General features: G+C 37.1%; 1 protein-coding gene across 1 annotated transcript; it reads right to left on the minus strand.

The window, feature by feature from the left end:
• Positions 1-1,384: 1,384 nt before the first annotated feature.
• LOC131693575 (uncharacterized) lies at positions 1,385-12,947 on the minus strand. The gene is made up of 3 exons (XM_058981503.1): positions 12,907-12,947; positions 10,888-11,110; positions 1,385-1,630 (listed from the first exon to the last, which is right to left on the minus strand). Exons 1-3 carry the CDS (start codon positions 12,945-12,947, stop codon positions 1,385-1,387), a joined length of 510 nt encoding a protein of 169 aa, XP_058837486.1.
• Between the last annotated feature and the right edge of the window lie 1,766 nt (positions 12,948-14,713).

Consider the following 14,713-nt stretch of genomic DNA (forward strand, 5'->3'; position numbering starts at 1 on the left):
AATATAAGTTATGAAGAAAACATTCACCATACCTGTTTGATAATAAATAAAAATATTGAAAAATAAAAAATTTTCGCGAGCATTTCTTGACATCATCCTTGGGACATTTTACCTTCTTTTGACTAAAAAATTTTCCAAACGAATTGAACTGCGGAACAGAATTAAACCAAAAAATACCATGTGTTTAGGGTTTCTACTAAACCGTTGTGAAGCAAAATTTCCTTACAAACTTTGGATTTCGTTTCGGTTCTCGATTTTTTAATAACTTAGGTTTTTGGGAATCCTAAATTTCGGTTAGTTACAATTTTTATTCGGCTTCTAAAACAAAAAAAAAAGTTGCTTAATTTGGTTTCGGAGAGGCTCTCGCTGTGGAAGACTGAGATATTTTGAGATAAGAAGTGCACACAGGTTATTTTCTCGTGGAAAGTTGAAGGTTCAATAGAATTTCAGTTTGTGTACCACTAATTATAATCATGCTAGTTCAACACAAGTTCCACATGTATTAGTAATTTGAATTTAAGTTCCGAGTGGAACGCTTGGAAACAATTTCAATCCCATCGGTATCCTAACAGGTTGTTCTGTCAATTTTCTGTAAATTTGTTGTTATTCGAAGTTGAGCGAGATTTGACCCGTGTCAAAGAAAACATCATGATGTCAATGTTCCGCTTTCAATAGAATACAGCAGTCATTGAAATTTAGAACTTGTTTTTTTTAACATAAAATCTCGCATCACAATATTTTTAACAATCGTCATCTCTGCCACAGAACACGTGCTAACCGCTGTTTTGTTTTACCAAATGCATGTTCCCTACTTAATCGTTGTTTTATCTTTTCTCGCTCTCGATACAAAAACTAACATCCACCTCTTCTACCTTAGATATCCTGCTGAAGATGCGAATCCGGTCCTTGCTCAAAAACTCATTTGTGTTTCGATTGAACATGAAAACATAAAAACAAAATCACAAACAAACTGCTCATGAACCTTCAGTGCAGCTGCGCTGCAAGAGGTCAACGAATCTCGCGTCTTTCTTCGAATAGCTCTGGAAGGTTTGCGCAAGTGGAAGCGAAACCTGAAAAACCAGCAAAAATAAATCTGTCAACGCACATGGCCTCGCTTTTGCCCTAGAGCCTGCCACTGCTGTTCGTTCATAGTGCAGTAGGCCGTGCTGGCCTTAACGAAGTTCAAATCGGACAATTTCTCTGGTCCGACCGGGAATTCCCCGTCGAGCTACACATAGATTCAACTGTCCGCAGAGGCGATCGTTACTCATAACTCTAATTTATGGAGCGCGAATCGATTCCCCGCCCCGAAGGTTGTTCATATATTCAATATATTTTGTAATATACAGTTGAAGGTAGATAGTTTAAGTAATAGGCTTTCCTCTTACCTGGGTCTAGCGTGCTGGGCGTGCTTTGTTTCGAATTCCTGCAGGAGCCGGATCGCCTCAGCCACTGAAGCCGGATCGTCCTGAGGTCGAGCCTCGGTGAAGGAACTCAGGTCCAGTAGCAGGCTGCATACCAGCACGGCGACGAGGACCCGCCGGGAGAATGTGGCGGACGCAGTGGACGGGGTGGCCATTTCTCTGGTGCTGGTTTTGGTGCGTGCGGCGGGGGTTGGAAGGTTGAGAATCTATAAATAAAAATTGCAGGATGGCGATAAGTGCATACGCGGGCAGAAAATGAAGCAGGAAAGCATGTTTAATTTTTAAATTATAGGTTTAACGAGACGTGGGGGTATTTCATACAATAATAACGAACGGCGGGAAAGTTGTTACATCTCATTAAGTCAGTTACAGTTTACGATTTAAATGTACACCGGTGATTTATGATATGAGACTGCTTCAATGGCCGTCAATTACGTGGAATGCGATAATTGTGCTTTCCTGAGATTCACACTGATTTCTGTTTTAAGTTAGATTAGTTGTTTTTTTTTTGGAATCTCAATACAATTTTTGCCTCATAGAACAAAAACAGATATTTGTTTAAGATAATCAATATTCAAATTATTGTGGAAACGAAATATGTAATTAGAGAAGAGAGGGGACGAATGACGTCATTGTAATCAGATCAGCAAACTAATTCCTCCACTTGCATTTCGTATGAACAAAAGCCAACCAGGGACGTTTAATCGTTTCTGTCAACAGATCCCATCAGTGAACGGTAAACCTACAGACTCATTTTTATTAATTATCATATTTTCCAGTGCCTGAAAAAATATTTATTCTTCTTTCACATCAGGTGTTGGTGTATGAAGTTTGGTTCCTAGGTGGATGGAGGTTTCCCCTCCCGGACCAATTAACTAGATGCAAATTAATTATGCCGCTCGGCGGTGCCTGTTCAGGCAGAAACGGCGATTTCCCTGTGGTCAAAGTGCCGGAAACGTGGCTTATCACTGATTTCGGTAGTTGTTGATCTTTTTTTTGTTCTAGAAATCCCTTGCTGTGAAGATGGTCAGTTTCAAGTAGACTATTTTATGCATTTACTACTTTGCCCTTGTATTATGTATGTTTTTACAGATGAACCCAAGATGCCTACCTTGTCGGATCTGGTGATTGTGTGGGAGAAAATAATGAAAATCATAATTCGCCGTTCACTTTGGCGCAGTTTCTAATACAAAATGCTATCCTTGATCTACTTTTCGATTATCATTTCGGGCTTGCATAATTTTTTCTTCATGCTACGAGTTATCATACGGTGGTTTTCAAGCACATCGTGAATAAATGACACACATTCGTTTCCGGATGTTTTGACGCAGGCTTGTGTGTCCCAGACCTTGACCTTAACCTCAAAATCTACTATTGTGTTTTGTATTTCGACTGTTTTACGTAACTGGCATTAAAATTATTTGTACCGCTTATAATAATAGGTTCGAAAAAAAGAAATTGATTATTGATTGAGAGATAAAAAATTGCTCATTCCAAACGCGGAAATCGACTTTGTCTAATTTCATCATATCAGAAACATCAAGAAGTTCTATGCTATATTTATATTTGAAACACAAAGTGTGTTTTAGTTTTAAGGGATTTGCGTCAAGCCGGCGCTAATCTATTCCGACAATAAGTTAATGTCGGTTTCTGATGAGGCGAAGCCGAAACGCAACTAAGTATATATCAAGAAGTTAAAAAAACACTGGACGAAGTAATGTCACTATAGTAACTAGGGTAAACCGAGGTGAGCTGAAACAGAGGAGAGCTCAAACAAAGTCCATTGCTAGAAAAACCATACAGCACTGTTGCAAAGCTTTTGTAGAACATATACGAAAGATGTAAAACAAAAGCATTTTGAGCAGATCTCTAACGGCATGGTTTTGCTAGTTATGGGCTTTGTTTAAGCTCTCCTCTGTTTCAACTCTCCTTCGGTTCTGAAATAAATAATGAAGCGGCCCGCCTTTCTGGCAAAAGATATCTGATTCACGTTTTGGAAAGTGATATTTCGTTGAAAACGCTACTAATGACATGTATGGAGAACGACCTAGAATTTGGCTAATCCTCGGCAGTCTTCGAAATGCATACAAACGTCTTACTACTAAAAAAATTTCTGGTTGCAATGCGAGGGGGGAGGGGACCTGCTTCGCCGTGCTTCTACCTGGAGCCGCCAGTGTATACGAGATGAATTTTATTGGCATGTTGCTATTTTTTTTTCAAATCTAGCCAAATGAATCATTGACATTGTTGTCGTTTCGATCGTGCTTATTTCTAGAAAAAAAGAACATTTATTGGTCTAAGAACTAAGTGAAGATGACTCAAAAAAATCTATTGACAATGGTATTAAATATTTGCTTCCATATATTGACAGCTACGTGTCGATTTAAAAGTGTGGTATGTTAGTTTAGTGGTGATCTTCTAAAATTGCAATGTTTGTCAAAATGTTAACGAAGTTTAATAGCTACTGACATTGAATATCGTCACTGTTAAAACATTCAGATATGACATGTGAAGTACATGAAGTATTCCAAGAATAAGCAAGAGCAATGCGCTTCGTTTTAGGTTTCCGATAATTATGGAGTACTAGCTAATACCCATCGCGCGTAGCTGCGATTTTCAACGAAATAGGAGGGATTTGTTCCGTAGCGCCATCTGGCGGGCAGATAATCCCCAACTAATAGCACACAAACACGCTCCATAACAAATGCCTACTGTGTATAATTTTTTACGGAAATCGATAAGGCCGTTTGGGAGTCTATAAATCATATACATACAAACTTTGATTTTTATATATATAGATAGATAGATAGATAGATATACGAAGAAGTAGTATGGATAACGTACAAATAATGGACATTTAACCTGCCCTACTCCATCATTCCTTCTTCTTGATGAAAGTACTCTTCATTCTCAAACAAACGTCTTACAACAATGAAGGTCAGATTACACCGTCCGGAGAGGGTAAGTTCATCAAACTGTACGCAGCTCACCTGAGTTCGAGCTCCCATATTGTGTTTTAGTCTCTTTACCACTATCGGTCAGAAATGCTAGTAGCTTTTGATGATCTGCTAAAAGAATCTTTCGTTTTTCGACGATTTTTTAAATAATTTTAACTTTTGGCTTAGCTGACTTAGATTTGCCCCCCCCCCCCCTCTTGCTACGCCACTGGTTTCACAATCTGAGCAATTTCCCTTAATATGATTCATTCTTCTGATTGGGAGCGACAACTACTCAAAATACGAACCTATAAGAAATTTTGCTGATTTGTCAAGGCAGTTTTGCTTGTAATCCGTTGGTAATGACGCTTTTGCCGACCCTATTGCTTATTATTTCCTGTTAAATGTACCCAAAGTTTGAAATTCATCGGTGGAAAATTGAGCAGAATGAACACATCAGTCGAAGAAATTTTAACCAATTTTTGTTCAATTTCAAAGTTAGTATGACTTTTATAAATAAACGCGGAAACTAATTTTGTTCAGGATATTTCGGGCAAAGCCATCAACATGAAGTGTTTGAAGATGACGGACGGAATATTTTCTTAGGAGACTGTGAAATCAAGGTATTTGAAGGCTACGGAAGGAGGATTTTTGTTTAAATCGGTTTACAACGCTAACGATCAACTCGCTTCTGCCATAGAATAATACTAAAAATTTATTTTAATAGTTGTTCCGTCACCAAGCGTTATATTTATTTCCTATAGTAAGAAGCGTGCAAAAATAATGAAAAAAACCCGATTTCCAAAAGATTCGATCAATGTTCATTCATATATGACTTTCGCTCATTTCACGTAAATTCCAGCCGCAAATCTTGAACTCTTGAGCGTTTTTTCAAAACGTCATATCTGCAATGAGTTACTCTCTTTGTTTACTTTCTCTTCTGTTAATAATTCGGTCACTTTAACATTTATCCCTCAGCTCTTTGCATAATATGCCAGTTAAAACCACCGTCTTTCGATCTGTACTGTAAAATAAGTGAAAAGTGTTATAGTGACGCCGTAAAAATCGAAAGAGAAAGTAAACAAAGAGAGTAACTCATTGCAGATATGACGTTTTGAAAAACCGCTCAAGAACTATGTATTCATGAAATCAGTTGAGTGTTTGAGGGCGACCAAGGGAGAATTTATTCAGCAGACTGTATATTAGGCTGCCAATGGCATGTATGGGAAAATATGACCATCTAATTTTATAACCGGACAGCCTTAAAAGTATTAGTACATAGATTCTAAATTCTATGTAAAATTTCAGCCCAATCGGATTCGGAGGGGTTGCATAAAACAGTCAAAGTGAAGAAATTTTCACCTATACCTTTCTATATTCAAGAATCGAATTCGTATTTATCAAGCTAGCCATTTTGAAAATTTTTGGAGTCTTGGGTTTCGAAAGGTAGCATAAATGTTTATGGTGCCAAAAGTCTTAAAAATACGCGAAGCATCGAATCTTACTTCATCTCGTAAACGTTTGCTTTTTGAGGAAAGATTTTCAAAAAAAACCTAGAACATTTTTTTTTCGAATTGACGCCAGGTTTCGGCATTTCATAAATTTGCCTGACATTGTGCATTCAAGAAAAAAATGAAAACTGTATTTCTAAATTCAAGTTTTATGTCAACTCAAATTTTTTCATGTCCCAGAACGACAAATTCGAAATTACAACAGATTACCATATTACGACGTTTCGTGACATTTATAAGACATTTTATCCTTCGATTGAGCTCAAATTTTAAATAAAGACTTTTTTACGGTGCCTAAACTATAGAGATATATCTAGTTTGCAAATTCAGGACGACTATAAATATCGGCAGGCTACTGCATACTGAGAAGACTATTTTTCGGAACTGTTGAGTGGTTGGTTAATTGTTGATAACGGTTCACATCATTAGATTTCAATTCTAGTAAAGCTCTAGTGCCGTCACGATATTCCGGTTGTGTCGCAGACATTACCCATTCATCATTTTGCACGTATGCGAGTGAAACAATGATGTTTTTATGATCATTAACTGATAACGATTTTACGCAGTACCAAACTATATTGTTAGTTTAAGATAACTGTAAATATTTCCTAAAAAACTATTACTATTGAATTCCTTGTTTTAAAATTTTCATAAAAAAAATCTTTTGCCTCCTCTCTTGTATATAGAATCTTATTTCTAGTCTTAAGATAGCTGTAAAATTTTTCTGTTTTATAAAAAAAAATTTCAACATTGTAACCTCCTAGTTTTAAAATATCCAAAATGTAAAAACAAAAGAATTTGGCACCGCCAAGCTAACGCATTTGTGCCTATCAAATAAACGAAGTGAATAAAAATAAAAAAAAGATTTTACGCATTCAGTTGCTAAGAAAATCGGTAGCATCCAGTCACACATCAATGGGATTGCTGATCACATTATTGCTTAATACTATCTTCTGATTTGTTTTTAAATTTATTATACTGCCGCTATAAGCATAACTGTTCCATGTGTTGTGATATTTCCTATATACATGGGACAATTATGCGTAGAGCGGCAGTATATCTCCCGTCATTTCTATCACTTACTTCGGTATCTTTCAGTTTTCACCTGAGACCTGAATTATGGTTAAAATGGATGTCAAACAACATTTTTCGTTAAACTCGGACTTATCATTTAAAATTGTTTAAAATGGTTTCAACATATCTGATCTCTTCTTTCGGATCAAAGATAATCCGCTAATGATTTCGAAAGATCTGACTCAGAAATATTCAGTCGTGACAGATATCTCCCAAGTTCACCCAAATAAGCTCAGAATTGTGATATTATATACAAAGCAAGCAAATGACGTTACTGGCCCTAAACGTGTTTTTAATGACTACCACGTTTATATTCCCGATCACTAAGTTGAGTGCGACGGTGTCATAGGGCGCAAATTTTAAAAATTCAGTTGCCTATCTCTGATTGAATTTACGGACTCAACGTTCAGTTTCAACGTCTCTCTGATTCATTCAATTCTCAACTGACTGAAATTTCATGCAGAATCGAATGCTTGAGTGCAGAGGAAATATATGTTAATTCACCAACCAAAGTATTTAATTATTATTATGTGGACAGTTTGAAGGCAAAAGTTGGTATAAGTTACATTTTCAAGCATAAGTGTAATTTATATCTGGTGCACTTTTCCTCGATAGCCCCTCTTAGAGCTAGCATAGAAACAAAATGCCGTATGCGTCTGAAACCTGACATATGCGAACGTGAATTTGTTGTATTGAAAGAACGAATGACGAGGGAAACGGACCAAACAGTTCATTCATCGCGGCGGACATGAATTAAATTTTGTTTCACTTTCAAGATCACGCAAGGATGTCTATTTTTTAAGCTCTAGACAGTGTAGTCGAGTTTATCATGCATGGATATACTGTAGCGCGAGGTTGGCTTTTTCATGGACACCTGGTAATCGCACTGGACGGAACAATATAGCGTCTCTTTTCAAACTCGTGTCGAGTGACCTTTGGTGGAACTGCTTTCGTTTAATTGCGTCTTTTTCGATAATAATCGTCTGTCTGTTCGGCTGTTTGCGCAAACGGGCTATTGTAGCGGTAAATCTCGGAGTGACAATCGCGCAAAGATGACAATTTTTGCATTGGGAGTGCTAAAAGCGTGCATATTTTGGGGGGAGTCCACATGACCTATTACCACGCCCCGCTAACTTCGTAACTCACGACGATAAATCATTATGTTCACTTGCGTCAGGAAGAGTGTGACTCTGATGAACTCCATATCTTTTAGTGATAAATATACAGCTTCTGGTCTTAGAAATTTGAGATCAATCAAACAGTTTTCAGCATTTCCAGAAACACCAAAAATCTCATGTTACATTTAAATCAGAGTTTTAATTTTATGTATGACTGCTTGGGCCTAGGATAGGTACTTCAATTCCCACTGTACGTACGGCAAGGTTGTCTCCTCAATGATAATTGATTTAGCTTACTTCATACTTTGCTACAGCTTTAAGAAGGTGGCCTGTTTTCCCGCCCATGCCCACATATCTATCCCATTGGTATTTCTATGTAACTAAGAAAAACTAGCGTAAAAATTTTGCAGATATTTTTACTATTTTTTGTAATTTGTAGTTTTTGCAGCTCGAAATTTTCTTGTCGTGCAACTCAAACACGTTCTTTGTCTACTCTTTTATCTACTTTACATAAGAGACAAGTTATCATACCGATCAATCATTCGCAGTTACTCATTTTAGTAGGTTCAATTTTCGCCAAAATAAGAAACCAGGGGCGGATCCAGGGGAGGGGTCCGGAACCCCTCCGAAATATTCAACTTGTTTAGAAATTTCAAATGGATATCGTTTTGGTGAACTGTAGCTAACGAGTTTAGATAACACATTTGATCTATTTTTAATTCTGCATTTTCAAAACAAATTTTTCACTTTCATCAAGTTTAGACATCGATTTTCATTAAATTCAGACCCATTCTGAAACTTTTTTTTCTGGTTCCGCCTCTGTAAGAAACGCTGTGTAAGCAAGTGGAAAAATATGGGAAAGGTAATAAGCAATAAAAAAATTGAATGAGTCTTAAACCGGTCATCAAAAAAGGTTCTTCCGAAGCCCTGTGGTTTCGCGATTGTTGGTACGATCGATGTACCCCGCAAAGAAGTGAAGGTGATGTAAGTCCCTCTAAAATGTAGACACCCACGTACGTGATTTGTGCTACTCGTGTGAACGCTTGCTTCGATTTGCCGCAGGCTACATGTACTAAGAAAGGTGTTTGGCAAATCGACAACATTAAGGGTCATATAAATATAATGCTCTGTTAGTGTCCAGTTTGAAAACTCTCCCAAACCATGGATAATTTTTTGTTGGGCGTGATGGTACGTCGGTACTGACGGCATTCTGTTTGACCCATCAAGATCCAGCGTGATCAACCCTTTCTAAACCATCCGACAATATAAAATATGATTAACGAGGCATAAATTTGGCGTTAAGGTTCGCGTGGAATATGTAGAAGAACGCGCACCACTGAGAAAATTGCGTAAACCAGCAAAAAACAAAATCAAGAAGAAGCAAGTACTTTGTACTTTCAATTCGAAAACCAGCTATAGTAAAATTTATTTTTAATTCAATCAATCTTTATTAAAACACACACAAAAAACCTACAATATGTTGTTCGAGTAAGTATAAGGTGTAATTGAATAAATATCGTTGAAGAAAAAAAACATTTTTTACAGATTTTTTTGAAAAAGTAATTAAACTAATAAAGGTTTTCCAAAGAAAAAACTTTCAGATAAGAAACTTGCCATGGCATGGCAAATTTAAGAAAACAATTTTTTATGTTGTTCATTTTGAAAAATGTATCGTTGTCGATGAAGAATCATATCAGTATTAAAATGAAGTGTTCAAAAATATTCACTATTCCAGAATTTGTATTCAAAATACTTTAAAAATGGCTGAATTTTGCAAGTAACTTTTTATGATAATTTTAATTGAAAATATCTTACATTAACATTATTGAAGTACATCTCTTCAATTTAAAACACAAAATTTTAGAAAAGTTTCTTATTTGATTTTTACCAGCTATGATAATCTTATTTTATTGTTTTCCCAGAAATTTGTCTTAACGAGTGATAGTCTAATTTTACGTTTTCGAACGATTTTGATGTGAACATTTTGTTTGCAATGTTGCATTGATTAGTTATAACTTCTGCTCAGTAATACATCTAAAAGGTGTTAACAATTTTTTTCTATACTATATTAAATTAGTTGTGGAATTTGCGTTTCGACTTCACCTTATCGGAATCCGACAAATAACCGCGGGACAGGACTAAATTAACGCTGGATTGACGCTAGCCCTAGAAAAGGAAAATACTATTTGTATTTCTGAGCAGACCCCTAGTGTGTGTCCCGCAAGGAAAGGAGCGTCTATCCGGTGCTAGCTCAGTCCTGTCACTAAGTTAGTGCCGGATTCTCATGTGACTAATTCGAAACGCCGATTCCATAACTGATGTACCCATTTACCTAAAACACATACTTCCTTTTCAAAAGTTAACCTTAAGGCGAAAGTGTCTACAAACAAATGAAAAAGACATCATCATATTCGAGCATTTGAAAAATTTCGTACAACTTGAAGACGATTGAGTCCAGTCGTGGACAGATTTTACGAAGAATTTCTTCAAAATCACAATTCCATACATCGTACAATTGCTCAGTTAGGTTGTATATGAAAAAGCTGAAAATATTTTCAGCCTTTTTCAAATGGTAATTTAGTGAAATTGTGGGAAAACAAGTATTCGTAATCGAATTTGCCTAATTATATTAAATTTTCACTTTGCAATATTTCACTAGATTCACAAATTCACATAAATCTTCTTGAAAAAAAAATGCAAGGTATGAATTTACCGCTAACACTAAAAATCACCGATTTAAAGTTCCACATGAGAATCGTTCTTAACTAATTGGATTTAAAATACAAAAGTTAAAAATCACATTTATACACAGTTAATACTGTACCTGTCGCCAAATGGAAAATAATCCGTCCCACTTGTTGCTTTTCGGCAACGCAAACTGACAAAACTGTTCAGAAAACTGTTGACTCACTTTATTCTTCAACTTCTTGAATGAAGTTCTGGTTTCCGGTAAAAACTGTTCACTGCTGAAACTATACAAAAGCAGCAATTTGCGGACTGTCACCTGGTCAGGATAGCTTCCACTCGAAATCTGTGCCGATTTGGAACTGTCGCCGGCGGTGGTTCCTCGTCGTGCTTTTATACAAGTTTTTCCCCACAAAGCGCGCACAATTTTCCCGCAGCTTTCCCGAGCAGCCGGCCGAAAGAATAAAGAAGCATGATATACCTAACTGAATGGTAGAGGAAAAACCATCCCGCCACCACACTGATAACACAGCGAACGGCGGCATGGTCCCGGTGATGTCGTCACCGTTTCAGCGGGGGCTGCTCCCGTTTCGGCTTTGTGTCGCGGGTTGGGCGAAAGGATTGCCTTAGTCTACACCTCGGTTGCAGAGGTGCTCTTAAAATCGGAGATCGCGTTTCACGCCTTGTGTAATTGTAGACAGCTTGCACCGAGAATGGAATGATGGGTGAGGATTGTGTGCGAGTTGGGTCCAAGAAACACGCATCGGGTGCCGTCGATTATCAAATTGCCGTGAGAGCGATAATGTTCGCATAATTGGAACTGTTTGAGATTGAGTTAAGCCCGCACGGGTGGCTGGCAGGATTACTGAAGAAAGGCTGCAGTAATGATAGTTGCAATGGTGTACTGTTGGTTCGAAAGTGTAGTAGTTTTGCTTGTCTTGTTGATCAAATGTAAATTTTATTTTTTCTATCTGCAGATTGCAATCTATAAAAATCGGATGTCCGTCTAATGTTTCGTGCAGTCTTAGCTTAGCCTCTGATTCTCTTAATAAAACATATTCTACTCATTTTAAGTACATATGACTAAAGCACAGACAAACAGACGTAACACGAGATGAATTTTCATCGCCCCCAGAAAAACGGTCGATTTAAATTATGAAAAATGCGCCATCTCACCGAGCGTGGCGCTAGTGAAGCGATTTTGACACATAGCCATAATGCGTCACTTCGCACCACCCGAAAATCAAGATGAAGGGAAAGAAAGGTGGGAACATTCGTCACTTTTAAGTGTATTACTTTTATACATGTAAAATTAAACATGACGTCCGCGACCCTGGAAATAAGCATAAAGAGCCGAATGGGAAAAGGTCGAGCTTCACCTCGCATATTCTGATTCGAAGACTTAGGGACAGATAAAAATCTCTAATCTACCGATAAAAATAATTGTATCGTCATTTGTTTGTTTTTCTTCATATCCTTTTGTTTAATCGGTTTTTTGAAGAAAAATGACAACTGTACTTATACATAGAAAAATTGGGTACCGCCATTTTCATCTTATGCAAACTATCGACACTGAATCCCTCTAAATAACAACTCGCCATCTCTATCGATTCCATTCGAACACGAGACCTGTCAATGGCCCTCGTTCAAGAAGGATTCGAAGTGATTTTTTAGGATTTGGTGCTTCTGACAGGTCTCTTGCTCGATTGGAATGCACATTAAACTGACAGATAAACAAACGGTAGAGATGGCGAGTCTTTCTCTAAAGGCGTTTAGCATCTTTAATGCAAACCAAAACTAACAAAATAATCCGCAAACGTAAAATGTATTCCTGTCCATGTGTCCACGGCATGAATTGTTAAAAATCATTGCATACCGGTCGGTGACGGTAAAAAAGCGACGAAAAAGAGTAAACAGAGACAAGAATCAGCCAAAGAAGGACTAGAATTGATTACTTCGCACGAAAAGAAAAATAATGTTGGTGTTGCTTAATTTTCCGTAACAATAAATTGTTATGTTGAGTTTTAAAAATGCAGTCCTTACTCTACATTCTTTAAATCTGCCAATTACAATCATTATCCCATGGCGAATTGAAGTACATAACATAGCCGATTTTTCTATTTCGCTCTTCAAATTTAACAACTGCAACAATGCTTACCTTTCATTTATCATCTTGCATTTGACAAGTGGTGTGGACATTGTTGCCAGGATTTCGGTTGAAAAAAATTTATTTGCTATGGTTGCCAGAGACCCATTTTGTGCAATGTGTTCAACAGATGTCGCTAGTATACCGTGGGCGATGATTTTTTTAGAATTTTCTTCAAGCTGTTACGTCTGTTTGTCTGTGACTAAAGGTTATCCAATAATATTGATGTATGCAATAGAGGCTACAAAATTAATTTTTAAAATTATACGTAAGGACGAGCACTATCTATAAATCTCTCTCTCTCCCTCATTAATTGACTGTGTTCGATGACACTTGGAATTTGGGCCGCTTTTCGACAAAATTCCGGTTCAAATTATTCAACCGATTCAGAGTCTAAATCGATTATGGCATTTGAGTCGGAGTTTCGGCGAAAGCCAGGGAGAATTCTAGCTCTTTTGCCGGTTGGTTTAACTGGAACCCGGCCACAAGTACATTCGCTTCGAATGCTAAGCAGGGAACAGGGCCGTCTTAAAAGCACTCGAGGCCCGTTGGCGCTATTGAACTAAGGGGCCCCTATTATTGAACAGTATGATGTATTAGTAGCAAGGTTCTCCATGCCACTCGAAGAGTTTTCCAAATTTGAGTCAAGTAGGCCAACATATCACAATGAAGATTCGTGTTTCGTTTTATGATTTTCAAAAAGAGAAATATTGTAAAGATTATTGGAAAGATACCAGAACATTTGAAGGCTAGAAAATAATGATATTACGTGCCGTTTCTCCTCGTTGCAGTATGTAGCAGTAACCTCACAGAATTAACATATGGTACTCTGACCTTCATAGTTGCACGACGTTGTTTGAGGTTGAAGAATGCTTTGGCCAATGCTACGAGAAAATATTGGTTTGATTTGTACACAATGCACTGGATCAACTCAATGCTTATAAGCTGTTAAATTCCAATTACACTTGGAAACGAAACACTGACTATAGGAACAAGCCAGAGATGCCCTTAAAGTGGAGTTCTGTCACCCTCAACGAGTTATTCAGAAGTAGGTGGACTAAACGAAAATATATTGTATAGAAGGATACACATTTCAAAGTCTCCATTTTAAAGTAGCTTTACATTTGACAGATATGTAAAAATATTGAAAGCTCTTCCTCAATTGTTTATACAATTCCCTTTACTGGTTTCATCATGGTCTGCACGACATTGATATCTACCTTTTCTGCACCTCTTATAATCCTAGATTTTAATTGTGCGGCAGCTTGCTAGCCATTCTCATACACAAGTTGTGTATTGGCCAAAATGATTGGATGGGTCGAACATACGGTATATTAGGTGGATTATCATAAAAAAATCAATAATTCAGGGGTTCAATCAAGCATTGGTTTTTTTTGCATAATGACATGATGCAGGATCAGATAAAACAATTTTGTCATTTGTGTGATGTTTTTGTATATTTTTGAAAAAAAATCAGGTCTAGGAATTTACGGTACATACAGCTTCTGAAATGGTTGCCCCAGACCCCAACTAATATTTTTTGTCCAAATTTAGCTTTTCTGGAATGAAGATTTTTTGATCGGTATAGAATTCTCTTTCGGTTACGTCAGTTCTATTAGAAAATGTGAAGTATTTTTCGTCATCATTTACGCTTCAAATATTTTCGCCGAAGTTTGTGACATTTACCAGGAATCTCTTGTAGCTGTTTTTTGTGTACTACGGTTTTTTAGCGCGAGAAAACTTTTTATGCCTAACGATTGTTAACTGCGAAGCAGACTTAAAATTCTTATGTCCATTCAATGAACGCAAAACGACAATA

Source organism: Topomyia yanbarensis, chromosome 1 (genome assembly GCF_030247195.1).
Source record: "Topomyia yanbarensis strain Yona2022 chromosome 1, ASM3024719v1, whole genome shotgun sequence".
Taxonomy (NCBI): Eukaryota; Metazoa; Arthropoda; class Insecta; order Diptera; family Culicidae; genus Topomyia; species Topomyia yanbarensis.

Excerpts from the sequence above, each read along its gene's own strand:
- LOC131693575 (XM_058981503.1), bottom strand. The coding sequence starts at position 12,947 with ATGTCCACACCACTTGTCAAATGCAAGATGATAAATGAAAG. Across the intron at positions 11,111-12,906 it reads TGCAAGATGATAAATGAAAG|TTCCAAATCGGCACAGATTT; the intron begins GTAAGCATTGTT and ends CGCCGGCGACAG. Across the intron at positions 1,631-10,887 it reads TATTTTCCATTTGGCGACAG|ATTCTCAACCTTCCAACCCC; the intron begins GTACAGTATTAA and ends TTTTATTTATAG.